Source organism: Vombatus ursinus, unplaced genomic scaffold (genome assembly GCF_900497805.2).
Source record: "Vombatus ursinus unplaced genomic scaffold, bare-nosed wombat genome assembly UNPS02014808.1, whole genome shotgun sequence".
NCBI lineage: Eukaryota > Metazoa > Chordata > Mammalia > Diprotodontia > Vombatidae > Vombatus > Vombatus ursinus.
Window position 1 is genome coordinate 3,317,037 of NW_020954586.1, and position 25,844 is coordinate 3,342,880.

The window sequence follows — 25,844 nt, forward strand, 5'->3', positions numbered from 1 at the left end:
CTACTGGATGACCCTGATGGGCCTTTCCTAGACCGATTTTCTTAATTAGCTCAGCCTCCTCATGTTCCCTGCACTGGATTTGAAAAGGATAGCAGACATAAAAGGGAGAGGAGAAGATGCCACATATAGTCAGGCTGAACAGATGGCCCTGGAAGGCGTGGGGCTGAGGAAGGAGTCCCAGGCACCCCCCCCCCCCCCCCCCGGGCTTGGGGGGGGGGCCCCCCCCCCCCGCGCGGCCGGGGGGGCCCCCCCCCCCCCCCCCCCAGCCTGGGGGACTCTGGTGGCGCCATCTACAGAGGACAAAGAGCTGATCTTGGGGTCGGGAGACCTGGGTTCAAATCCTGCTTCTGACACACACTGGTCCCGTGATCCTGGACCCGGTGAGGGCCCCAGGTGGTTCTCTAAGGCTGGAAGTCACAGAGGAGTTGCTCACCTGCATCAGAGGAGGGACCTTCCACTGAGGAGGTCCCTCCACGCTGATGAAATCAGAGCCAGACCAAAAAAGAGGACAGAACCTCTAGCGGCTTCCTGCTGTCTCGGTCTTTATTTCACATTCAAGGCCTCTCAGTGAGCTCCTGCCTGTGTCTCTGACTCCCCATAGGGATGGCAGGTTGTCCCCAGGACCTGCCCCACATCGTCCCCCTTGGGTGACTGGCCCGTCGTCATCGATACATCCTCCCCGTCCAATAAAATCTCCCCCTCCTTTGCCATCTAGTCAGGAGCATGAAACTTTCAGCCTTCCTTTGTTATTCGGCTCTGCTGACTGCCCCCTACCCCCAGACTCGGGAGCTCCAACAAGGCAGGCGCCTTTATATAGTGCCCGCTGTGTGCCCTGGGCAAGATATTTCACCCTGCTTGCCTCAGTTTCCTCATCTGTAAGATGGGCTGGAGAAGGAAATGGCAAACCGCTCCAGTATCTCTGCCAAGAAAACCCCAATGGGGTCGGGGGTGTCGGACACGACTGTGTGCCCAGTACCGTGTTAGCACTAAGAGCTCCACAAATTTGCCTCTTTTGATCCTCACAACAATCCTGGGAGGCGGGTTATTATTCCATTTTACAGATGAGGAACAGGGGACAGACTGGGATGCAGGACCACCAGCGCGCCCCCTGGTGGCCCATCACGGCACTGCTCGGGCCCAAGACGCCGGGCAGTCCACTTACGGCCAGGTCGAGTGCTCTGGGCAGGCCTCCCCGGGGCATCCACGTGTGGACCGCGTGCAGTTCTCGCTTCTGCTCCTCCGTAAACCTGGGCTGCGATTTCTGCATCGCCCTCAGCTTTTCTCGATCTTCCTTCAGAACAGCTTCTAGATTTCTTGAGCAGAGATGAAGAAGGTTCTCAGTCAACTTCAGCCCGCCCCGCCCAGTCCTCTTCTCCCACATCAGTTCATTATTTATTTATTAGTATGTCTTGGCCGTGGTCGGGTTAGACGCATTTTCCCTCAGCCCCCCATAAAATCCCAGGTCCCCTAAGAATCCGCCTGGCAGATCATGACCATTAGGAGAGCTGTGACTTCTCATCTTTAAGTAAACTAATAAAAGCCAACTGAGAGACGGATGGGGAGGACGAGTCTGTGGAGCTATTCGTTTCATATCAGACAAATGACCTTATTCTCGACCTGAAAAGGATCAAATCCCACAGTGTTTTTCTTTAGCAAGAGCTCTTGACCACGGGGTACCAGAATTGTTTCTTAAAAAAAAATGGCAAATATATTTAATAGAATGTATATGTAGAGCCTATATCACATTGCACGCCAATCTTGGGGAGGGAGGTGGGGAGGGAGGGGGAGAAAACTTAAAACTCAAAAGCTTATGGGAGTGATCGTTGAAAACTAAAAATATATTAACAAAAAAATTAAAAACGGCGATTGCTGTATTTGGACAGCATCGGTTCTCTCTGTAAGGCCACTCTTGTGTACATTCACAAATGTAGTTCTGGGCAGGGACCCCTCCCCTCCTCAGGCTCCCAGCCAGCCCAGGAAGCTCAGCTCTAGGCTGAGGTTGCCACAAAGGCTCAGTCCCAGCCCACAGTGACCACCCCAACCCAGACTCCTGCACAGACAGACTGACTGACCAGCAGACACCGTCCCCGCCACAGCTTGGCAGTGAGCCCCTCCCCGTCTCCCCGTCTCCGCATCCCTTGTATCTCAACAAGACCAAGTTCATTCCTTTGATGACAAGGATGCAGAAGATGCGATAAAAAGGGCAGGCCTGAAGATGCCTCCCCTGGGCATTAGGGTCTGGGACAACGGGCTTGGGATGAGGCAAAGGGGACACTGGACTTGAGGTCAACTACTTGCTAGGGACCCTGGGAAACCGCGCTGCTCACCTCCCAGAGTCACAGCTTCGGGGGATCCCACGGGCCGCCCACTTACGCGAAGCTCTCTGGGAGCACAGGCCCAGGCCAACCTTGTAATGACAAAGCCGCCAGCTAATCAAGGGCGTTGGCATCCCCTGGGTTACACGATCCAGAAGTGTGTACAAACCACAGAGAGAGGAGGTGGGCAGAGGGGCCAGAAAGGGTCTAACGCAGAAGGCAGCGCCTGAGGGAATCGGGTGGCACAGCATGGAGGTGGGCAACGAGGGGCCTCTGGGAAGAACAGTGAGAAGACCAGGGGAGATGACGAAGCTAGAAAGGGGGCTGCAGCCAGGCTGGGGAGGGCTCCAAAGCCCGATGGAGGCGTTTGTTATGGATGCCGGAGGTGAGAGGGAGCTGCTGAGATTAACTGAGCAGAGGAGTGACCCGTGCTTTAGGAAAATCTCTCTGGTAGCAGAACGAAGGGCAGCAGAGACTTGAGGAAGGGAGGCCCATGAGGAGGCTCCTGCAAGAACCTGGCTGGAGGCATCGACATGGAATCTCCTTAGCCCTTCTGAAAGATGACCAACGCTAAGGGCTGGGACAGATATTCGTGCAGGGAATCGGCGACTTCACGGGACAGGGAATGTCCGGGCCCTCCCGCGCTGCCGCAGGCTTGGGGGGGACGTGTCCGGGGCCGCCCCGCCGGCGGGCATCAGAGGCAGGAGCGGAGGCCGGCTCTCCCCTGCTTTGCGGCCTATGCCAGCCCACCTACTGAAGGCCCAAGTCAATGGCCAAGCGCTCACCGGGAAGGCAGCTGATAGGTCATCATGACGTCGCTGTCGGTGTTGGCCATCAGCAGCCAGACTGGGTCCTGCAGGATGCACTTGAGGAACTGCTCACTTTCGGGGAGGCCAGCGGTCAGCTTGGCCCGATGACTATTCTCCGAGGAGTCCACACTCCCGAAGTATTTGCTGGTGTGGCTCGTCTCACTGCTGCCTGTACAACCAGAGAAAACCGCACGTCACAAAACCCAGTGTGTCCGCGTGCGCAAGAAGGGAAAAAGAAGAGAAATGGCAGCTATTTGGAGGAGTGCCTGGGGTAACGGATATCGTTTTCTGTTTATTTTTAATTCTTAAATTATCTGGATAATCCAAAGGCAAGATTTCTCCAGGATGGCCATTTGGCTCCCCACTTGCCCTCTGCATTTTGCTACTATTTCCAAGGATTCTCAAGGAAACTCAAAATGGCTGCCACGAACAAGCCCTCCCCTCTGGCCCCCTCTCCCTGCATTGCCTTTGGGCCAGGCCAAGCACACGGTCAGTCCCATGAGGGCTTCCCTGCCATCTCCCCACGGGCTCCTCAGCCGACCCGAACCGTCCGCCCTGCCAGGTGCCAACCTGCTAGCGTGGGCACGGATGGAGGGCCATCAGGCAGGAGGCATCAATTAGGAGCCTCTGGGTGCCGGGGCAGGAGCCACAAAGACAACCCCGGACCAGCCCCTGACCCTCCAGGAGCCGCATGTTCTAAAGGCGGACCGCAGCATACGCATACGCAAGCCTGTCCAAGGCTAGCCGGGCAGCTCAGCCCAAGGGAGGGAAGGAAGGGGATTGGGAAAGCCTGTGGCCACAAGGCGGTCCTCCTCCTCTTCCTCCTCCTATTTTTTTTTTAAAGCCCAGGCCTCCCCATCTCACCCTGTGGTCACTCACAGGCCCAATCCTGCTGCTGATCAGCCCTGAAGTTTTGACCTGCTCTGTTTCCAACCCAGGCTGGTCCCCCATCCCCAGGGACTCAGCATATTGGTGGGGCTTGGCTGGCCTTAGCCCTGCCGCTGCTCAGCACTCCTGAACTTGAGGCACCTGCCAGCCTCAGCCTCCTCTGTAGAAGGGAGGCCAGGCGGGCGCCACCAGGCCGAGGCAGAAGGTGCTTCTTACGCTGTGTCTTACAGGAAGAGAAGGACTCTGAGGCAGAGGGGGACGGCCGGTGCAAAGGCCCGGGGACCAGAGATGGACCACTGTGCATGAGAAGCTGAGGCCAGTTAGGCTGGACCTCAGAGCGTGCTAAGAGGAGGATACAGAACTGGAAGGACAGCTGGGGCCAGGCTGCAAAGGGTTGTAAAAGCCCAAGAAAATGGCTTACATTTGATCTTGGGAGTTAACAGGGAACCAATGAGTAAATCTGACATCAAAACCACACTTTTTTCCTTTCAAAAAAGAAATGGAAAACCACAAGGGAAGAAAGCCGTAAGTGCTGCTCGGAGTAATCACTATGGCTTTGCTCCCCTGGTTTTTAGCACAAGGTTTGCCAGGGTTGTTAATCAGGAAGGAAGTGCTGTGTCAAAACAAAACAGGTCCATTAAAAAACCCTAAGAATTACTAGCTGGAGTAGGGTTAAAAACAGACCAGCGGAGAACAGACGAGAGCCGGCATAAGGACAACTCCAACAGGTCCTGGGCTTGCTTGCTTTCTTTTTTTTTCTTTTTGCTTTTTGCTGAGGCAATCAGGGTGAAGTGACTTGCCCAGGGTCACACAGCTAGTAAGTGTCGAGCATCTAAGGCCGGATTTGAACTCAGGTCCTGCTAGCTCTATCCACCGCGCCGCCTAGCTGCCCCAGTCCTGTGCTTTCTTAACATGATAGTATTTCAAAGTCGGCAGGACTCACCGGTGCCAGTTCTGGACGTGCCACAGCCGAGAGACCCGGACCCCAAAGACTCAGAGGCGGCCGATACGCCGCTCCCAGAGGAAGCCGACCCAGAGGCGGAGCACCCATCTTCTGCCAGCAAAATCTCGAGTAAGTCACTGGACGTAGAAAGGGCGTCACTGTCGTGGGCGTCCATCGGCGAGTCGATCTTGAGAAACAGAGATAGGATTGTTTAGGAGAAGGGAAAGGCCATGCTTCATTAAGCTCCTCAGCACTGCACCCTTCCTCAGAAACGGGAAAGGTGGCAAGCTGGAGGTGGACACTCGGCACTACTTCCTAAGGCCAAGCAGGAAGAAGGCAAGTCAGCACAGACCTGATTTCATTTGGACTCATTCTGTACCTACCTCTCTGTGTCTGCCTCGTAGACATTTGCCCCACGGAACATAAACTCCGAGGGAAGCTTAGGTTCTGTCTTCGTGTCTCTAGTGGCCAGCACTGAGCCTAGCACACAGCACTCTCAATAAAAGCTTGTTGACTGACCGATGAATATCCCCTTGTTTTTAAAGCCTTAAGGAGTCGGCCTAATACAGACGTAGCTCCAAGATCTTTTTTAGTAGAGCAGTTTGTTTTTTTGGGGGGGGCGGGGATTAGGCAATGGGGTTAAGTGACTTGCCCAGGGTCACACTAGTAAGTGTCAAGTGCCTGATACTGGATTTGAACTCAGGTCCTCCTGTTCCATCCACTGCTCCACCCAGCTGCCCCGAGTAGAGCCCTTATTGATGGATCATTGCCCAAGAGAAGGGAACAAAGCCCGCTGCTCTCGAGAGGCTCTGTGGGTGATGGGAAACCCTCGGCCGTGGCCTTGAAGCTGGAGGGGCCCCACGGGGCATCTGGTCCAGCCCTTTCATGTGACAATGAGGACACTGAAGCCCGGAAAGTTTAAGGGACTCGTCCCAGGCCCCAGAGCTGACTTGAAGCCCAGGTCAGGGCTCTCCCCACCATCCCTTCAGTCACCCACGCTCCAGGTCCCAGTGCCATCTCTGACTCTCACCTTCTCTATGCTCTCAGCTGGCTGCCAGGCCCTCCAATCTCTTCGACCCGCCGCTGCCTTTCTGTTCCCGCTGTCCCCACCGCTGCAGCAGCCCCTGGCGGGGACAACACCCTCCCCCCTTGGGCTCGCCACCTCAAGGACACTGCCCACTCCAATCCCTACTGCCCACTACGCTTCCTTAGGCACAGAGCTGACCGTGCTCAGGGCCCTTCCAAGGTCCCTACCGCCGACCGCTGTCTTTCCCCTAGGTTTGAAGGCTCATCTTTCAAATGGACCAGGGAAACAGAAGCTGTTACTCTGAAGTTCCGTTTTATCGTCCCTGAGTGACACTGAATTCTAGGTTCTTTTTGGAAAAAAGAAACACTTAGAATATTCGAATTTGCTGGAATGAAATTCAAAAGCACAGCTTATCTCTGGCCTTCCTGACGGCCTTGTAAAGAGCTGCTGAAAAGCAGTCTGGCTGAGGCACTGATTCATGTGTTCAGGGAAGTTTCGGTCCAGGACCGAGAACCCAGCAGAGACGCTGCCTTCCTCCCAGCTACTCCCAGCTCTTTAGGAGAACGGACTAAATGCTTACTCTGCGAGGCGCCGGTCTCTTGTTGTCATCAAACTTGACTGTTTTATTATTTGATCCCTCACTCAATAGGCCACGTCCTCCCAACGATGCAGAAACAGCCGCCGCCGTGCTGTCCGCAGCCTTGGGTGTTTCTTCCAGTTGGAGCAGATTGAGCTGTAAGGGGGAACTGCACCGGGACTGGAACAGCGGTGGTGACGCTTGGTCCTGTCTTCCCGTGGACTGGGGTGTCGTGGATCGAGATGGCCCCTCGGGGGCCCCTGCGGCAGGAGGCCTTTCCCTTTCACCCAGCGGGTAATTAAAGGACTGTGCTGGGCATAGTGTCTGTGATGAGAAAGACGCCTGAGCAGGGAAGTCGGGCTGGGCTGCAAACACCACCGGTGAAGAGCATGCGGGATGCTGGGGACAGTTACTTTGGCCAGGGTAGAACGACGGGTGCCCAGCAGGGTGCATCGGAGGGAACGTGTAACTGGGTAACACGACTGCCATGACCGGAGTCAGGGGGGCGGTGAATGCTGGTGGCTGCAGGGAAATATAAGGCTGGGAGTTCCCCGAATCATTCACATGAGCCTGGGAGGCCCGCGCAGCTGCATCTCCGGAGGTTGGGACAATTCCCGGTGATGGAAAAACAGGCAGAGAGTATGCAGGCACCACTGTAGGAAACGAGGCTGGAGGACAGCTGGCCTGGGAAGTGTCTGACGGTGACCACGCCGTAGAGTTCAGGCCAACCAGTGGCGACCGAGGAGGGACGTTGGTGCCCGAAGTCGTGCTGTCCGATGACTCGTGCGGCTTAATTCGCTTGGATTTTTGTTTTCGGTTCTTTCCGTTTTTTTTCCAAGATGAATCCACTCCAGAAATACTATTTCTTAGTCCTCGAACAACTAAGATAAATGCAAAAATGACCTGAATTAGGTTTTTTTTAGCGAGCCACCTTGCACACTCAGCCCTCTGGGAGTCAGCAGAAGGCCAGAGTGCAGGAGGCGCCAGGCCTGGAGGCATCCCAGCCTTCGGGGCAGCTGGTGCTGGCAGCAATCTTGTGAACGGCCTGTAACCTGTACGTCAAGTCAAGGGCTTCCCTAAGTGGCCACTGACCTGAAGGAGAGGGTAAGAAGATGAGAGGAAGCCCTGGGGGCCACCTTCATTCTCTGGACCAGCAGTTCCAGCACACTGCAGAACCCACCCAGCAAAGGAACAGGATTTGGATTCTAACGACCATGGGACCACACACACACACACTCACACCCCAACCACAACAATGTGAACACAAACAACGGCCACAATAAAGCAGATGAAGGTGGATGCCTGGAACATGAACCAGCAAGCCCTTCCCTCTGGCTCTCTCCCGATGTGACGTGAAGGACTATGGGACAGGAAGGCCCAGACGGTGCCGGCCTCTGGGACATTCCCCTGATTTTTATTCTCTGTTGCAGGGCATTGATCTCTGGCACAGGCGAAGGGAGGTAAACAGTGGGAAAGGCAGATGAAGCAAACACCCAAGACAGAATAAGACTTTCCCTGCCCTGGAGGTCAGTCACTCACCGCGTTCTCCAGGGCGCCCCTTGGACCTCTCCTGTAGGTAATAATGGCAGCGAGACTGAAATGTACCCAGTCTTCTAGTTTCCTTAAATTTGTGCAAGAAGCTCTGTTCCTCCTTCTGCGTGTGGACGGCGAGCACCTCTTTGGTCAGACCCACCTTCTTGGGGGGCCCCTTCTCCGGGCTGGAGTCGCGATGAGAGGAGGGGGTGGCTGCACTGTCCAGGGACTCCATTCCACTAGCGGGGTCTTCTATCATCTCTGGGGGAACAGGGAAAGAGACACAGGCTCAAACGCTGTTATTCACGGTTTGCCTTTGACACAACACCACACAGAGCTACGTCCTCCTGTCATTCTTTCCTGTGATGCTGGCTCCTGAGGCCCGCAGCAGGTAAGGACATCTGTGCTCACATCTCTGACTTTTTAAATGACTCAGTAAATGCTAAAATCAGAGGAAAACCCTGCTGAACTAGAAGACTTTGGTCTGTTTTAAACTGTGATGGAAAAATCTTCCTCAAATGCATTTACCTTATTAAATCCACTGTACTGAGCGCTATTTAATCTTTTGTTGGTGATTCAAGACCCCAGAGACAGTGATTTTGACATCTATCACACAACAGAATGGTAGCCGGTCAGTTAGTGGAACGGAACCCAGACCAGAATTGTCCTGGAGACTCTTCTGGGGGAAACCAGAGCCCTCATATTGGCTGGTTTTCACATCATTGCTTTTAAATGGAATAAAAAGGCCACTCGTGTTAACCAAAGTCATGCGGTACATTCAGGGAGTTGAGGGAACTGTCAAAGGGTCATCGCACTGGGCCTTGGAGACAGAAGCTCCTCTGAGCTTCGAGAATGGGATGGCGGCAGCGGCAAACCCACCTGACTCAGGCTGCAGCTTCTTGTCACCCACGTGGACCAGGGTGCTGCTGTAGCTGCACTGACTGGTGAAGGAAACCACACTCTCAGCCTTGCCAGGGAGGGCCAAGGAGGTCAAGTGAGCGCCAACCACCGGGCGGCTGTTTGCTTTGGACGGCTTCAGGACGGCCACAGCAGGATTTAAGGGAACTTTCACCATCGACGTCTCCTCTTTAGAAGAGTCAAAAAAAAAAGACAAAAATGAAGAGTGGGTGACAAGGAGATGCAAGAGTGGTCAGCACGTTCTGCTCAACCCAGTGTCTTGGGACCCAAAGGGCCAATCCACATGGCAGCTGCACTGGAGGAGCCAGACCCCTTCCTGTCTCTGCAGAGGTGGTCATGTGGCCCCGTGACCCCACACACTCCAAAGAGGGAAGAGGAAAGGAAGTGCTCCGCTCCCAACAGCGGACCCATCCTCCTGGGGCACGCGGCTACTCTAAGGACGTTGCTATCATTACTAAATCATCCCTACTGGGCTGGAAGAATCTGCTCGGTCTTGGAAAAGGAGCGGTTTTTTCTTTCCTCATTCACAAGGAAAGGACCTGCTGTAGATTGTTGCCATGCCAAGACTTTTTCCCTCCTTTCTACAATATTCCATTTCCTAATGCTGGTGATGGCCTTACAATATGTAACAAGCCTGCTGCAACCCCTTTAATCTGATCTATACTAAATTTAAATAATCATAAATGAGTCCTCTGATATCACGGAAATGGCAGCTCGATACGACTCCATAGCCCTTCAAAATGTAGAATCTATCAACAAGTAGGCATTTAGTAAGCACCTACTGTGTACCAGGCACCGAGGAAAGAAACACAAAAAGGAGTCATTCCTGCCCTCCTGGAGTTTACATTTTACTGGGGAGAAGGTGCGTCAAAAGGTGATGGGAGTGGAGGGCAGAGGTGGCAGAAAAGGCCGTGAGAAGGTGGCCTCTGAGTGGGACATTAAAGAGAGCCAGGGATTTTAGGAGGCAGAGACGAGAAGGGCGGGCTGTCTGAGCAAAGGTAGGGAGACGGCGGGCTCGGGCACAGGACGGCACAGCTGGCGGTTATCTGAGCGTCCGGGGGCTCCCTGAATCAGTGAGGGGCTTTGGGTCACTGGGCCCAAATGCACATCTCTCTTCCTACTCCAGAAGCCCCAGTCTGGGGAACAGAGCAGAACTCGAGCTGGCAGACCCCGTCCAGCTGTCTGCACTTGAGCACATGACTCCTCCCTCGGTCTCCAAATGAGCGGCCTGGACCTTCGGGTCTCTGAGTCCTGTCCAGCTCTGAGTCTAAGAGTCTCCTCTTTGCTCTGAGGATGTTAATTATTTAAAAGTCAGAGCTTCTCTCCCAAGGTCTGATAAAAGGTTGACTAGGACCTCTCTATGACAAAGGGAAACAAGTACATTTTTAGAATTGTAAAGTGGCGTTCAGTTCTCGTGCCAAGAATTTTGAAATAAGTAGTTACTTGGCCAAACCCAAAAAAGACCCGGCTAAGTGCCCGACCCGGGATCACCTGCTGCCGGCGGTGGTCCTGGCTCTGCCGGGGCCTTCTGCTCATCTTCTAGGGACGAAGGTGCCACACTGGGCAGGGACTCACACTTCCTCTTCAGTGGCCCAGCCACGCTGCAGCTCTCCAGGTACCTGTGGGAGGTGAAGGTGAGAAAGTCTTAAATGAAGGAAGAGTCGGCCTCAACCAGGAAGGACTGATGAAAAACGACATCAAGGCAGTTGTGTACCTAATGACGCTGTCTAAGCAGCTTATCTGCTGGTAGGAGTACGCAGATTGGTTCCTGCAGGCCAGCTCCTCTGTCATTATGTTCTTTGGCAAGCCGGGGCCTCCACGGTCCTTCTCAGGAGCCAATATAGCTTTGGTTTGAGTGTTCAAATTAGTCTGACTTTCTGTAAAAACAGCAGAATGGCTCGTGCATGTCACTTTCCCCCAAAAGAATACCACTGCTAGTGAATGTGATGCAGGAGCCTCTTCTCCATCCATCTGAGCCTGCACTCCAACCCTGACCCCTCCAGCTAATCAGGTGCCCCACAACTCTGGCCTCGGCCTGCCCCTGGGAATCTCATTCCCTTCTGCTGTGCTAGGCGCTGGCTTGCTCCAGTGTTCTAGAATCTCTGACCGAGGAAGGCTGCGGTGGTCACTTCAACCAACAACCCTCAAGGTGAGAATCCCTCCCCCAGCCCTTTCCCTGCGGTCGATGATTCCGAATGGTTTCCACCCCCAGTGTCTGACTGTCTTGGACAAACAGTCTAAGGACTGTCCCTCTGGCCAGCCCCTCACCACGGGGGAGGCTCTCTACCTGGACCTGGCCTCCTTGTTTCTTCTCCACTCTCAAATAGAATGGTGCTTTTGCTTGTGACCTTCTGGGCATCTTTACAAATCCCTTTCCGGGTATTCTTGAAGAAAACAACAAAAGTAGCATTCATTAGACACTGCCCTCTCTGGGCCACCTAAACTCAATGGAATCATATCACAAAGGCAGAAACATTTTGGTAAGAACACTCCCCCAGCATGAAACTGGATCCAGCATTCTGGAGGCTCCTGTCTTGGAGAAGCTCTGGGTGACCTTTTGCACTTCTGAAATGCTGGGACTGAGGGGAGCTTGGACAGGGTCACCAGGTCCCCCAGCCCCATTCATTCTGTAAGACCCCCAGCGAAGAGCAGTTGGCAGAGCCAGTGTGAGAAGGCAGCCGTCTGACACCAGTGGTGATCTAGCCCCATCCTACACTGCTTCTCTCTCAAGTCATGTGGTCAGGTCCCTGCCTTCTACTGGATTGGCCTATTTTTAAAGAATTTCTATCGAGATCTTTACATGACATTAGTTTTTAGATGCTTTAACTCTGAGTCAATTTTAAAGATGTCTCGAATGAAGAATTTAGAGAGTAGCCAGAAAGAGTAGGGATTGTAGCAGTCTGACCTCGGTGAAGGGATATGCAGGGGCCTCCGTCCTCCATCAGTACACCTGATTTCTGATAGGAACAAAAGGGATGGAAAAGCCCCCAACGTACCGGCCTCCTCTTCCGCGAGTCCTCATGGAGGTGGCCATTGCTGTCGCTGGAAGATGTCTGACTCATGAGATGCTCGTGGGAGCCGTTACTGCCCAGGCTGCCATAGCCGCTGGAGCCACTGTGGTGGACGGGCTAAAAGAAACACACTGAATTCACAGATCCCATGTGGACAATGTGCTCTCCTACAAAGGATGTGCCCCTAGAGCTGTTCAGTTATCAACAGTTTGCAAAAAGAGAGATGTTTTATCTCAAACCTTTTAACTTTTGGAAACAGAATATGAATTTGAGTTGGAATCTCAGGAAGAGCAACCTGACATGTATACCTGAAAATGTATGCATGTACGTACGTATGTATGTACGTATGTATGTACGTGTGTGTGTACGTGTGTGTGCGTGTGTGTGTGTGTGTAAGGAAGGCATTCCCTCTGGAGCACAGTAAGGAGGTTCTGCTTGGAGACACTCCCTCCCTCCCCTCAAATGAGGAGCTCACTCTCTGCCTCGGCAGCCAATTTCATTCATCACCAGCTCCCTTGAGGAAGTTTTTCCATACCATCAAGTCCACGCTGTCCTCTTTCCCACTTCACCCACTGTTCCTCCCTCTGCCCTCTGGGGCCAAACAGAACATGGTGGCCCTTTGAATACCTGAACACAGCTCTCCCGTCCTCTTCCCCACTCCTCCCAACAGATCCTCACACGACATAGGCTCCAGGACCCTCCCCATGCTGGCTGCCCTCCTTAGGGGCTGTCTGGTCGATCAGCGCTGGGAACTGACCCCAGGACCATCGATTGAGAGACAGGAAGGACCTCAGCGCTCATGGAGTTCAGTTCTCAGATTTTACAGGCGAGGAACTGAGCTTAGCCCAGGGAGGTGAAGCAGTGACATGGACAGGCCTCAAAGTAGGTCTTCTGACTCCAAATCCAGTGCACTGTGTTGCATCAATCTGATGCGGACCCACTACCTCGTAGAGTTAGCTCTTCTACCATTTCGGAATACACCTCCCTGAGGTGCCCTCTGGTGCCTGTGTCTGCAGGGACTCTTGGGGAAGAGACAGAGAGCTGTGGGGTATATTCATCAGGACCACTGAAGCCGGGCAGAGGCTGGCCATCTCTCTAGGCTGACTTTCTTTACGTGACAGTAGTCAACGCACCCACTGGTCTTCTTGCTCTGCTTTCTTCACTCAGTCACTTCCTACCAAGTCTTTACTTCACATCGGTTATGACTTAGCACAGCACTGCTCAATCACATTCACAGAACTCAGCGTCTCAAGCCATGCCCCAATCACATGCTGGGCCAATTCTGCCGGGATTCTTTTTGCCTTGCTGTCAAGAGCCTCCTGGGGCACTGGGCCTCAGCAGCACAGCCTCTGAGTCTACAGGCACGAATAATTTTGGGTCCTTTGTGCCTAATAACAGACTGTTTTTCCATAACAATTGTATCAGTTTTAGCAAAAAAAGGGACCTGAGACAAGTGAAAACACACTGGCCAAAGAACAGTCACTTACACAGCCTGTAAACTGAGACCAGAGCCTTGGTTTTGGAAACAAAATAATGATCATTTAAAGACTGATCGTTTAACAAGCTTGATAGAGCGTAAGAAGCAAGAAGGTAAAAGCTGCTGAGTCACCAAAATAATATCTAAAATGAGCATGGCCATTGGAAAGTATGTCTTTTTTTTGTTTGTTTCTCTTTTTTGCTAGGCAATGGGGTTAAGTGACTTGCCTAGGGTCACACAGCTAGTAAGTATCAAGTGTCTGAGGTCGCATTTGAACTCTGGTCCTCCTGACTCCAAGGCCAGAGCTCTATCCACTGTGCCACCTAGCTGCCGCCGGAAAGTGTGTCTTAAGACTTCTTTTGTAAACTAGATATAGAACAACATTTCACATCTTATACCTAAAAAACAAAACAAAACAAAACAACACAAAAAAACAAACCCAAATGGACATATGACCTAGCAGACAAAAAGGGTGACATCATGAACAAATTAGAGGGACAACAAAAAAAATTACCTTTCAGATCTATGGCTAGGAAAGAGTTCATGACCAATCCAGGGAGAGATCACTTAAGATCACACAGAGGATTTTGGCTACATAAAACTAAAAAGGTTTTCTACAAACAAATCAATTCCAGCTAGAATTAGAAGGGAAACAGGTAACTGGGGGAAATATCTTTGCAGCAAGTTTCTTTGATAAGGGTCACATTTCCAAAAGATAGCAAGAAATGACTTAAATTTATAAGAGTAAAAGTCATTCCCCAATTGAAAATAGTCCAAGAGTATAAACAGGCAAATTTTCTAAGGGAGGAATCCAAATTATCAACAGACATAAGAGGCTGTGATCTAAATCACTAATAGCCAGAGAGATGCTAATTAAAACAACTCTGAGGTTCCATCTCATACCCTCAGATTGGCATTGCTGATAACAAAAGATAATGAGAATGTTGGAAGGGCGGCAGGAAAAAGGCCCCACTGATGCATGGTTCGTAGAGCTGTGAATTGGCCCAGACGTTCTGGGGAAGCATTTTGAAACAACTATGGTCCTCAAAACCTTTAAGGCCAGTGATTAAATCACCAAGCCTGTTCCCCCAAAGGTCAAAGAGTAAGAGGGACCAATATGTACAAAAACACTCAGCGCAGCCCTTTGGTGTGGCAACTGAGGAGGCACTCCTCAATTGGACCAATCCTGTTCTACCAATGTAATGGATGACAGCCATGCCATAGCCAAGGAAGGGACAATGGGAGAGAAACATGGCAAGACTTGACCCACATGATGATGAGTGAAGGGGGCAGAACCAGGAAGACAATTCATACAACAACAATAAAACGGTACACCAAACAGCTCAGAAAGCCTTCTGAGCCCTCAGCATCCCGATGGCCGACCCATTTCCACAGGACCCATGACCACACATGGTGCCCAGCTCCTGTCAGAGATGAGGGCTGGTGGGGACTGAGACATTTTTTTGGACGTGGCCAATGCAGGAGTTAGCTTTGCTTCAGTGTAAAGGTTTGGAGTAAGGGTTTTGTTTTGGTTTTTTTTCCTTTTTCAATTGGGGGTAGCGGGAGGTGGGGGAGGGAGACAAAGATTTTTGTGGATTGAAAACATAAAATTTAATTTAATAAGTTTTTTGGGGGGCAGTTAGGTGGTGCAGTGGATAGAGCACTGGCCCTGGATTCAGGAGGACCTGAGTTCAAAGCCAGCCTCAGACATATAACACTTACTAGCTGCGTGACCCTGGGCAAGTCACTTAACCCCACTGCCTAGTCAAAAGAAAAAGTTTTTTTAAAAAAGATATGCAGATAATATAAAAGGAAGCTAAGCTAGAGAGATGAATAAGCTAAAGAGACAATGACTAACATAAAAGTTGTTGCACGTACGTTTTGTATGTGGCCAATATATAAACTTGCTTTGCTTAATTATGCATATTTGTTACATGGGTTTTCTTTTTCTCTTTTTTTTCCCCAATGGATGGAGGGGGAAGGGAAAGAACATAGATTTTTACTAATAAAAAATAAAATTCAATTTTGAAAAGTCTCATTTTGCTTAAGTGCAGGATGTCAGACCACATCAACAAACTATACTCTGGATTTATAGACAGAAAGCTTAATTTAAAAACTTATGTCGTGCTGCTGATACAAACTTATTCCATAGAAAGAGATAAAAGGGCCTAGCCCCCAACTGCCAGTCTGGCACATGGCACCGCTCCTGGCCATGGGATCCACTTAACGAAAACTTGCTGACAAACTGGAGGAGGGACAGAGATGGCACGACGGCCCATCTGCAGTTGGTACAATCACCACAGCAGAGACTCGGGGTGGATCTTTTGGGTCATCCTCAAGAGCTTGGACTTCCCATTCAAGATCCCCAGGATTTAAGGTTGCACTGCCCAGGTCGGGGACAATTTCCCAGTATCTCCCACTGTTCCGATGAGCTAACGCAGGGTACCTCTCAATCTGTCCTGTAGTCTGTAACTGTAACCAGTAACCTGGTCTGCAGTCATCTGAAAACGCCTGGTTTATCAGAAGGAAATTTTCATGAACGTACCTTAAACCATTGATAATTTATTCTAAAGGAACACTCTGCTGCTCCTGTTTTGTGACCTGCAGACCTCATTGCTCAAATGCACAAAGTTAACAGCAAAGAAACCTACCTGTAGTAACAACCTGTATATCTGCTCTGTGATCTCCTGAATACTGGGATGAGGGGTTTTCTCTTCTGTGCAGGAATGAGCAGCAAAGACATCTTCATTCAAAGGCCCCCTGAACAAATTCATTGAGATCAGCTGTGAGAAGACCAACATCCCTTGGTTCATAAACACCAGCTCACAAATTGACTGAGCAAAGGAATGAGCGGTTGGCTGGTGCTGCCCAAGGCCCAGCCCTGGAGAAGTCTGGCCTGCTTGTCAGCACTGGAGCTTCCCCTCCTTCTCCCGATTCCTTCACCCCACCCCACCCCACCCCAGCCAAAGGAAAGCCATCTCTGGCTTCTTATACTTGGGCAGTTCAAGGCAGGTATTAAGAGTATTTTCAATGCAACAGGCATTAAGTGCCTATTGTGTACAAAGCACTGTGCTCAGGAGTGGAGATACAAAGATAGATATGGCGACACAGACTCTGTTCTTTAAGAAGCCTACAATCTACTAGGGGGATTTACTTTATATATTTGACTACATCATCAATAAAAAACGTTTGCGGGCTAGTTCAGAGGCCTAGCAAAGATTCCATTGTTTTTAGGCAAAATGTATTCCAAATACCAAGTGTGAACATGAACCAGTGTGACTCCCAATAGGTGCCATCCCCACTACCTTCCTCACCACCCCTCTGATAGTGGGGCTTTATCTAATCTCAGCAGGCTTCTTTCAAACAAGCCTCGCTTTCAACTCTGCTGGCATCTACTACTTCAGGAAAGGCTGGTTTGGGGTACTCGCTGGCCTCTGCCCCAGCTCCTCATAATGGGGGTGGGGGTATACCTGGAAGCGCCAACATAAAAGGCATAGCCAGTCAAAGAACTGACCCCAAGTACTCTAGCACCTCGAGACGTACCCAGTTCAGCAAGTGCACTACAATAAAAGCCTGTTCAACTGAGTTGAAAGCAGGCTACAACCAAATGTGGCTCCATCTCCTAAGAGCCCTTGAAAACAATAAGATTAGGAAATGAGGGAGTAAATTACCTAGTTCTCATTCTATAAGGTCAAAGAACCCAAGCATCCAAATACATGTCTTTGTGTCATCCCTGCTCTTCCTTCCCTCCCTCTGGAGTGTTCACCACTTCACAAGTCTTGTACTCTCACCCCAAGACCCAAGCCCAACCAGGGCGGGAGCCTGCTACTCTGACATCTGTCCTCTGTGCCCATCTCTTATTCCTGCCATGTGGCTAAGTCAGAGTGTGGGGACAATGGGGGTTCAAGGCCAGGGGATAATAGAAGAGATATGGCCACGGTTCACTTACGTTCTCACTTTATGCCTTCCAATTATAAAGGAAACTTTTCTGTTCCAAGGATTGATGAAACTGGACCAGCTGGTGTCCATTGTTATGTACTCTCCATTTCGAGTGCAGAATCTGATTGGAGAGTAGTCAAAAGGCTGTCCACCATACTGCAGGACTGTAAGATTTAGAAACATCTATTAATTCTACATATGAATAAAGGTTAACCAATGCTAATAGCAACAAAGCAAAACAAAACAAAAAAGCCCCACCAAACCTGCAAGGTATATTTAAAGATTCATTCTTAATTATTTCAGATGTACAGAAAAAAATGTTAGCATTTTAATAATGACTTGAGAAAACTTTAAAGCTACTTTTTTATGCTACTTTCAAAACCTGTTTTAAAATCCCCCAATTATTACTTTAAATTTTGATTTACAGACTTTCTTTTTTTAAAAAATTATTTATTTTTTAAGCATTCATGTTTTTATCTTGAGTTCCAAATTCCCCCATCCCTCCAGTCCCTCCCTGATCCACTGAGAAGGCAAACAACATGATACCCATTATACACAGGAGATCATGTAGAACATTTCTATATTAACCATGTTGCAAAATATTAATAAAACAAGAGAAAAAATCTGCTTCAGTCCACCCTTACAGTCCATCACTTCTTTTTCTGAAGGTGGACAGCATTTTTTATCAAGAGTCCTTTGGAACCGTGGTGGGTCACCGTACTGATCAAAGCAGCTAAGAATTTTTGTGGACTGCTTTCACGGAATGGTCGTGTGTTTATCTCAATATTCCACTGACCTCACTTTGCTGTGCCTGAGGAGTAGAAATCATACTCCATGATACAGGTCAGCAGTTACATAATCAGTGACTGATTATCTGTGGTAAGGAATGAAGGCATTTGCTTGGAAAAAGGCAATTGATCTGAAAATCTAATTTTAATGAAGCTTTCAACAACCTTAATACGTGAATAAATACAAAGGTGCACACGATTTTATAAATGTGTTACACAATGTGGAAAAATGGGTTTATTCTTTAATATTCCCACTGGATAAAAGCCAAAGATAACATTCTACCCATATCTTTGATTCCGATCTTGCTTTTCTGGCAGATGTGTCTAAATCTCAAGTCACCAACAGTGACTGTTTCGCTCTCCAGGCGCTCCTATCATTCCGTTAACTTTTCCTTTAATTACTTCTGCGCTCTACCATTTGGTGCAGGCACACTTAATTTGGATGGTTTCATTATGTCTGGCCCCTTTCAGGATGATATTATCCTTTTTTTGCTTGTGTCTCCTGATTATCGTCTTTTTGCTACCTTGTCAGAAGATATATGATGGCTCTAACTGGCTTTCTGGATTCAGTTACAGCAGAATAAGTTATCCGGCAGTCCCTCCCTCTAACACCGGATCTTTCTGTTCAAGGTGTGTTTCTCGTATACAGCAAGTTGGTAGGTTTTGCTTTCTTGGCCACTCTATAGCACATTTTCACAACTCTGATTGGTAAACTTGCTTCTTTCTCTGTCAAATTCTGCTATAAAATTTCTTTCTTTTAAAACAACTCACTGATTTTGCTAAGAAACACTAACTTCCTTCTTGCCTCTTCCCTCTGCTTTGGGATGTTTCTCTTCTCGCCAGCTAAGTCTACCTAAAGTCAAGAGAGACTCCAGAAGAACAGTCCTTTTTCTGCCTCACAGGACCTAAGCCCAGAGCGCTCATCCTTCCCAGACATTCAAGTCTGTTCACTTTTCTTCTATTCTTTTTATGTGTCTCATTTACATTTAAGAACTCTACCCAAGGCTGGTTTTCTCAAAAGGAGCACTTGTAAGTCATCAAATCTCCCATTGCCTTAAAGTCTCTTCCATTACATTGAAAAAGATGACTTGCTTTTTTTGTGAATAGCCAGCATGAGAGGTCTGTCATGTGGGTGAAGATGCAGCAGAACAGGGGTGCCAATCAGGTCCTGAGGTAGATAGCCCAAGAGAGGAACCGCTCTGAAAGTCAAATGAAGGAGATTGGGAAGAATGAACAAGTCCTTCTGTTGACAACAGCTAGTGGGCACGTACGCTCCAAAGTCTCGTTTAACTAATTCCACTTTAGGCTGCACTCATCTTGGCCAAATCAACACATGCTATATAACACAATTTTAAAACAAGAATGGCAGGAGAGCCATTTCATTTAATGCAAACACAACGTTTCCTAAAGTAGTTCTACAGGAATTAAGTTAAATTATAAATTCATATATTTATCTATGTATGTAGGTATGTATATATGTAACAATAATAATAGCTAATATTTATATAATGCTTACTATGTGCCAGGCACTGTGCTAAGGACCATACAAAAATGTTATTTCATTTGATCCTCACAGACGCTGGAAGATAGGCGCCATTAAGTCTTTTCAGTCGTGTTCAACTCCTTGTGACCCCATTTGGGGTTCTCTTGGCAAAGATGCTGGAGCGGTTTGCCATTTTCTTCTCCAGCTCATTTTACAGGCGAGGAAACTGAGGCAAACAGGGTTAAGTGAAACTTGCACAGGTTCTAGTTAATGAGTATCTAAGGCCAGATTTGAACTCATGAAGAGAAGTCTTTCTGACTCTAGGTCCAGCACTCTATCCACTGCACCACCTAGCTGCCCTAGGTGTGGCTGTTATCCCTATTTTACAGATGAGGAAACAGGCAAATGGAGGTTAAGTGACGTGCTCAGGGTCACACAACTATTAAATGTCTGAGATCAGATCTGAACTCAGGTCTTTCTGACTTTAGGACTGTTGCTCTATCCACTGTGCCACCTAGCTGCCTACATATGAACACGTATATGTGTACACAGACATATACATGTACATAGATTATATGTATATATGGATGAAGGGAGATTTTATATGTATGTGTGTGTAAGTGTGTTTGTGTACAAAATCTCTCTTCACCCAGAGACGTGACATTCCTTGGGTTTCAGTTTCTTTATCTGTCAGAGGAAAGGCTTAGGTTTAATGATCTCACCTTTCACAAGGCTCCAATTCTATGATGAAGGTGCTCCATCTGAGCCTGTGACATACATCCTCAGGCAGTCTTTAGCCTAAGGCTGCTCTGGCCCAGCTTCACTTTTATTAAGAAGATGAAGACTATCAGATTTTTGCTGAGATGGGCATGAGCAGTGAGGAAAGGCAAGATGGAAAGGATTCTAAAAGCTCACCTAGGGGGCAGCTAGGTGGCGCAGTGGATAGAGCACTGGCCCTGGAGTCAGGAGGACCTGAGTTCAAATTCGGCCTCAGACACATAACACTCACTAGCTGTGTAACTCTGGGCAAGTCACTTAATGCCAATTGCCTCACCAAAAAAAAAAAAAAAAGAAAAGAAAAAAGGAAAAAAAAGCTCACCTTTCATCTACATCTTGAAACAGACAATTTGGGGTATGTGTCGTTGTAAATATCCTCTTATCTGGCGGAATCCTGGGCGCTGAAAGAACAGTTTATATGAAAGCTTTGTGAGTGACACATGAATTTAAGTACAGACAAATTACAACTACTGTAAAATCTCATTTAAGTTTAATGGGATGAATAAGTAGCTAAAGAAAAAAAAAGAAAGAAAGAAAGAAAAAAGAAAACTAGTGGTAGATGTTTTATGCAACAGCTGTGTTTCTGGACTGGCCCTCTAACTTCCCTGGAGAACTGGCAGCACAGAGCTCCCTCTGCCCAACCAACCCAACAGGCCCTTTCTTGGCAACTTCCAGTCTTCGGGAGATGCCCGGGGGAGGCTGGGTAAGTGACCTGCCCAGGCCCACACAGTCAGTGGTAGCAGGGATGGGACCTGAACCACAGTACACCACACTTCCTCCCTAACAAAGAATAAGGGAAGCCAGCACGGACGTGTCTGGTAAATTTCTCTCCAGCTGTTTTCATAAATTTGTCAATAAGCTGTGCCCAACTTCAATAATCCTAAAACTGCAGCATTAAAAAAAATGCTCCAACAATAGTCAAACATTGCTCAATAGAACTATTCCTGAAGCTTAGCGATCTGAAGGTCAGACTAATACTGCTTTCAGCAAATTACTTGGGAAACTTAGGGAGCTGCAGCTCTGGCAGAGGCCTGAAACCTCGGCAGTCTTGGGAGGCTGGTTAACCTCACGGCTGCTACAGCGGGGAAAGCTGTTAATGAGAAATCAGACCGTAAACCAGGATTCCCGTTGCCAAGGAAGGTCCCCAAGGCCCCCCCAAATAACCAAAAAGGATATTCAAAGATGCTGAGAGGGCCTGTCTCTACAAAAAAGGCCAACTGATGATCTGCGGAGTTGGGAGACAGTGGGGAAAGCAAAACTCTACTCTTTACTGACTAGAAGACCACGCCTTTTGCTGGCAGGAACGCGTGACATTTTTACACACTGGTACACCCCAAAGACAAGAGGCCCTAAAGACCGTGAGCTGGAGCAACGTAAAACACTTGCTTTGTCACTTCAGGGTACAGCTACCCTCAAAGGAAAGAAACCAAAACGAACAAATGTAGTTTAAGCTAGAAACCCAACGGCAAACTGGTGACGAGCAGTGTTTGCACTGACCTGGAGTCATACAAGACAAATACCTGGTATTGTCAGGTCAATTACCTTCATAACCAGAGTGCACCTTCTCTGCGAGCAAAACACAGCACAGCTGACCGTCTGCACTCTGCTTGTCTTGTATTCTGATAAGGTAGGGAGTCATTCGGAATGGATGATAGCGGATTACATTTTCGTGATCTTTGCCACCACTATAAATGCAAAATAACAAAAGGATTGTGAAATAAGAGACTTCATAGGTCTGGAATAAATAATAACAATGACATTTTTAAATGGCAGCCCTCTCTGGAGGAAAGAAAAGACGTTGCCCCTCTCCTGAAGAGTTGATCACTTCTGCCCCTGAGCACCATGCAGGGAAGTGTCCCAACTTCAGATGGTGGATTCTCCGGCCGGCACCAGGCCCTGTGTCACTCCATCTTGTCACTCTCTTGTTCTCAAGCCCTTCTCTTCCATCAAGGTCTACATCTTTTCTGACACTTCAAAGCTCAGGGATTTCAACAGTACCATGAAATCTCCACTGACGCAAATGACAAGCAACTGGGCCAGCAACAAGGTGACAGCCTGGAGAGTTTCTGTGGTCTTAAACCCATCACATCCCACCCACCTCAGTGAGGCTGGTCCTGAGAGAAGCCTCGGCCCAGCACTGGGCCCAACCCAAAGCCTCCTTGGCTTGGAAGACTCTACCAGAGATTAGGCTTTGGAGAACTCAGGGACATCTCCATGCCATCCTGAAAAATCACAGGTGGGTTTTAGTGAAGGCATCAATTACAGAATCTCAATATTTTGTGGGCGGGGGGAGCTTAGAGCATTATCCCTCCTGAAAACATTTGTACTTAAACAGGAATTCGAAGGGAGAATGTGGGCGAGGTGATGCTGGCTCCTCCCAGCTCCACTGAAATGATTCTCTGCTCACTTAGCTACTGAGCACCCCAGAGGGCCTCAATACTGATGATGCGATCATTCAATGCCTTCAACTATCCAAGGGATTCTGAAGAAGCCAGACCATGCCTCTCCATCCTGCAGCCTGCCAGAGTCCTCACACCAGGGGCTCCAGACCTCCTATGGTTGAGACGTGGCAAGAAAGCATCTGTGGGTCATCTCACCCCGAGCACAGCCCCAGGGAGCTCAGGCTCCCACGGGAAAGAGACAGGAGGACCAACAGTGCCGCTCCTTCTTCTGTCTCTTTGTGGCTGCCCCTTAATCCCTCAAGACCCTGCTCAGGAGGCCTTGGCCATTAGAAACCCCTAAACAGGGACTGAAGTGAAGCCAGAAGCCCCTGCCCCACATCCCCACTCATCAGCTTTCCTTCTGTAAAGGGCAACATGGGAAGCCATGGAAAACTTTGGATGCTGCAAGTTCCCCAGCCCTGAAGGGGGGATGGTTGTACTGGGGGCTTTAATGAAAGCAAGTCTGCAGCATCAGCCCGTGAGACAACTTCAATCCCTCAGGCCCAGAGAACTTAATGTGACGGAACCTGCTGGGGCATCAGGACCAGGATTGACAAGGATTGCAAAAACAGAGCAACTTTCTTAGGCTCAGAAACTGCTAAAAAGACAAAAATTCTTCTAGCAGAATGATGTCCTCATGCTTTTCACCAGCCATATGTCACATTAATTTAGAATTCTAAAGCCACCCTCCCGAAAGCAGGTCTGGCTCAGCCAATCAAGTTTGCATTTTAATTGGGCATTCAGGCCAGAGACTGGGGGCCTAAAACAATGCCAATCTCTGGCTCAATACTCAGTGAAAAGGCAAAATATTTCTTATGAAAAAAAAAAAAAACCCAAACCCTCAATCGACTGAGTCGTGTCTATTTTCAAAAGGACAGCTTTAGAATTTCAAAATGACACGAGATCAGAAAGCTCCACGTGGCTGATGAGAACCATTCACTAATCATGATGCTACAAGAATTTTGTGGGTTTTCAACATTTTTCCCAACAGTTTCCAGTGCTAAGAAATGGCTCGATTTGGGGCTCCCTGTCAGTGTATGAATCAAACCACGCCACCCCACGCTGGAAGCCAAGGCTAACTGCCTGGTATGGCCTGTGCTAATGTCACAGTCTTCCCTGAATCGCTAAACACACGCGCGCACACACGCGCACACACATGTACACATACATGTACACACACATACACGTACACACACGCACACATGTCCAGCCACACAACTTCTGACAATTAAAAAATCTCCTCTTGATACAGGTCGAGAAGCTGTCTAAAGGCATCCCTTCACCTGCTATTAAAGATGCTGTTTCAGCCACATTTGTCCAGTATCTGCTATGTAAAAGGTGGGCCCTGGGCAGGCTCCTGAGGGAAAGAACTGTGATGGGCCACTAGAGATGTGGAGAGAATCCATTTCACATAAAGCTAATACCCTGAGGTGGCCAAGGGTGGTCCAATTCAGCCTAATGGGGAGAAGCATGAAATACAGCAGGGGAGGAGGTCTGAAGCCAGATGGTAAAGAGGGGCCTTGAATGCCAGAATAAAGAGGTTCTACTTTATCTGATGGGCAGCAGTGGGGAGCCACTGCTGGTCTACAAGCAGGGGGACATTCCATTAGAAAGATGACTTTGACGATGTACTGAGTTTGGAGAGAGGCTGCAGGCAGGGAGCCCAGTTACAAGGCAAGTTGGTCTAAGGGGAGGCAGGAGGAGTCAGTCAGAGTGGACACAGTGGTGGAAACAAGAGACAGGGCAGCACGATGGCCCTTTGCCACAGAGGAGAGAGAGAGGAGGGAAAGAGGACGTGGGTTACAGAGGTGGGCAATGGGCAGAATGGTAACGCCACCAACGAGGCAGGAGGGAAGGCAGGCTTGGGCCTGCTGTGGATATCTGTGATCGAGGTCCAAGAGGCGGCTTTCAGTGTTGATCTGGAGCTCAAGGGAGAGGCAGGGATTGAGATGGACCACAGAGGTGATAATGCTAACCACGGGGGAGAGGGGAGGGGGAGAGCTCTAGAGGAGAGAAGGTAAAAGGGGAAGGGGGCTAAGAGGAGAGGATTATGGGCTTGTGTGAACACTGGTTCAGAGCTGGAAGGAATCTCAGGAGTCACTGAATCCAATCCTCTCATTTTACAGAGAGGGTAACTGAGGACCCAGGAAGGGCCTCAGGGAGATGCCCAAGGTCACAGAGGTAGCAAAGGTCAGAGGGACTCCAGGGCTCTTCCACTGGCCCAGTCCACCTCCACTGATCCAACCTCTGGATGTGGTTGCACAGTTCCTATGGAATAGATTTCATGCGAGTCAATTTGTGAAGCAAGCATGTGCAGAACCCCCAACCTGGTTATAACACTAACATCTGGATGCTGCTCATTCTTAGAACTGGTGTGACAGGACGACTGCATTTCAGTGAAATGGGGAAAATACCAACCCAGCTCCCTCCTTGTAACCCCTCTCCACCCCTCGGGGTCTGTGAGCCAAGTATGGTATAGGAGAATGGGCCGGCACACTGGCAGCTGTGAGCTCTGGGGGATGAAGAGGGAAGCAAGCTTATGCCAAAACGTCTTAGGACTAAGTCTCAGAATGCTTTATGGACAGCCCTCCTGGGAGTGAAAGCCGGAGGTGGGTATGGCCCAAAGCTTCTCAGGACGCCATCTTGTGATGATGCAGAAAGGGCACAGAGAACCAAGGGAAGGAAGATGGCTGTTATTTCTGGGGGAGAAGCCCCCAGCCACGGCCCTCTCTGCTCAATGTCATTACACAGATAAGCAGCCAGGTGCACAGCAGAGATGCTCACACAGACTGCCCCGCCAGGACCTCCATTGGCACACAGGTCCGCATCAGGCCGCCAAGCAGGTTTATAAGAAGGTAAAGCCCAGAGCCGCAGAGAGGGTGCTCCCCGGCTCTGGCACACGCTGCCTCCAAGAAGGC

General features: G+C 49.4%; 1 protein-coding gene across 2 annotated transcripts in view; it reads right to left on the reverse strand.

Annotated features, from left to right (window-relative positions):
* Positions 1 to 25,844, reverse strand: part of PER2 (period circadian regulator 2) — a 61,324-nt gene that overhangs the window by 3,755 nt on the left and 31,725 nt on the right. For both annotated transcript variants that reach the window (XM_027875261.1, XM_027875260.1), the window contains exons 9-23: positions 22,028 to 22,170; positions 20,808 to 20,886; positions 19,318 to 19,424; positions 17,448 to 17,601; positions 16,150 to 16,258; positions 12,007 to 12,138; positions 11,298 to 11,394; positions 10,725 to 10,887; positions 10,502 to 10,629; positions 8,972 to 9,178; positions 8,099 to 8,353; positions 6,563 to 7,440; positions 4,956 to 5,142; positions 3,101 to 3,293; positions 1,163 to 1,313 (exon numbers count right to left, since the gene is read on the reverse strand). In XM_027875261.1, coding sequence (XP_027731062.1) covers positions 1,163 to 1,313; positions 3,101 to 3,293; positions 4,956 to 5,142; positions 6,563 to 7,440; positions 8,099 to 8,353; positions 8,972 to 9,178; positions 10,502 to 10,629; positions 10,725 to 10,887; positions 11,298 to 11,394; positions 12,007 to 12,138; positions 16,150 to 16,258; positions 17,448 to 17,601; positions 19,318 to 19,424; positions 20,808 to 20,886; positions 22,028 to 22,170 — 2,983 coding nt within the window. The remainder of the gene's footprint in view (positions 1 to 1,162; positions 1,314 to 3,100; positions 3,294 to 4,955; positions 5,143 to 6,562; positions 7,441 to 8,098; positions 8,354 to 8,971; positions 9,179 to 10,501; positions 10,630 to 10,724; positions 10,888 to 11,297; positions 11,395 to 12,006; positions 12,139 to 16,149; positions 16,259 to 17,447; positions 17,602 to 19,317; positions 19,425 to 20,807; positions 20,887 to 22,027; positions 22,171 to 25,844) is intronic.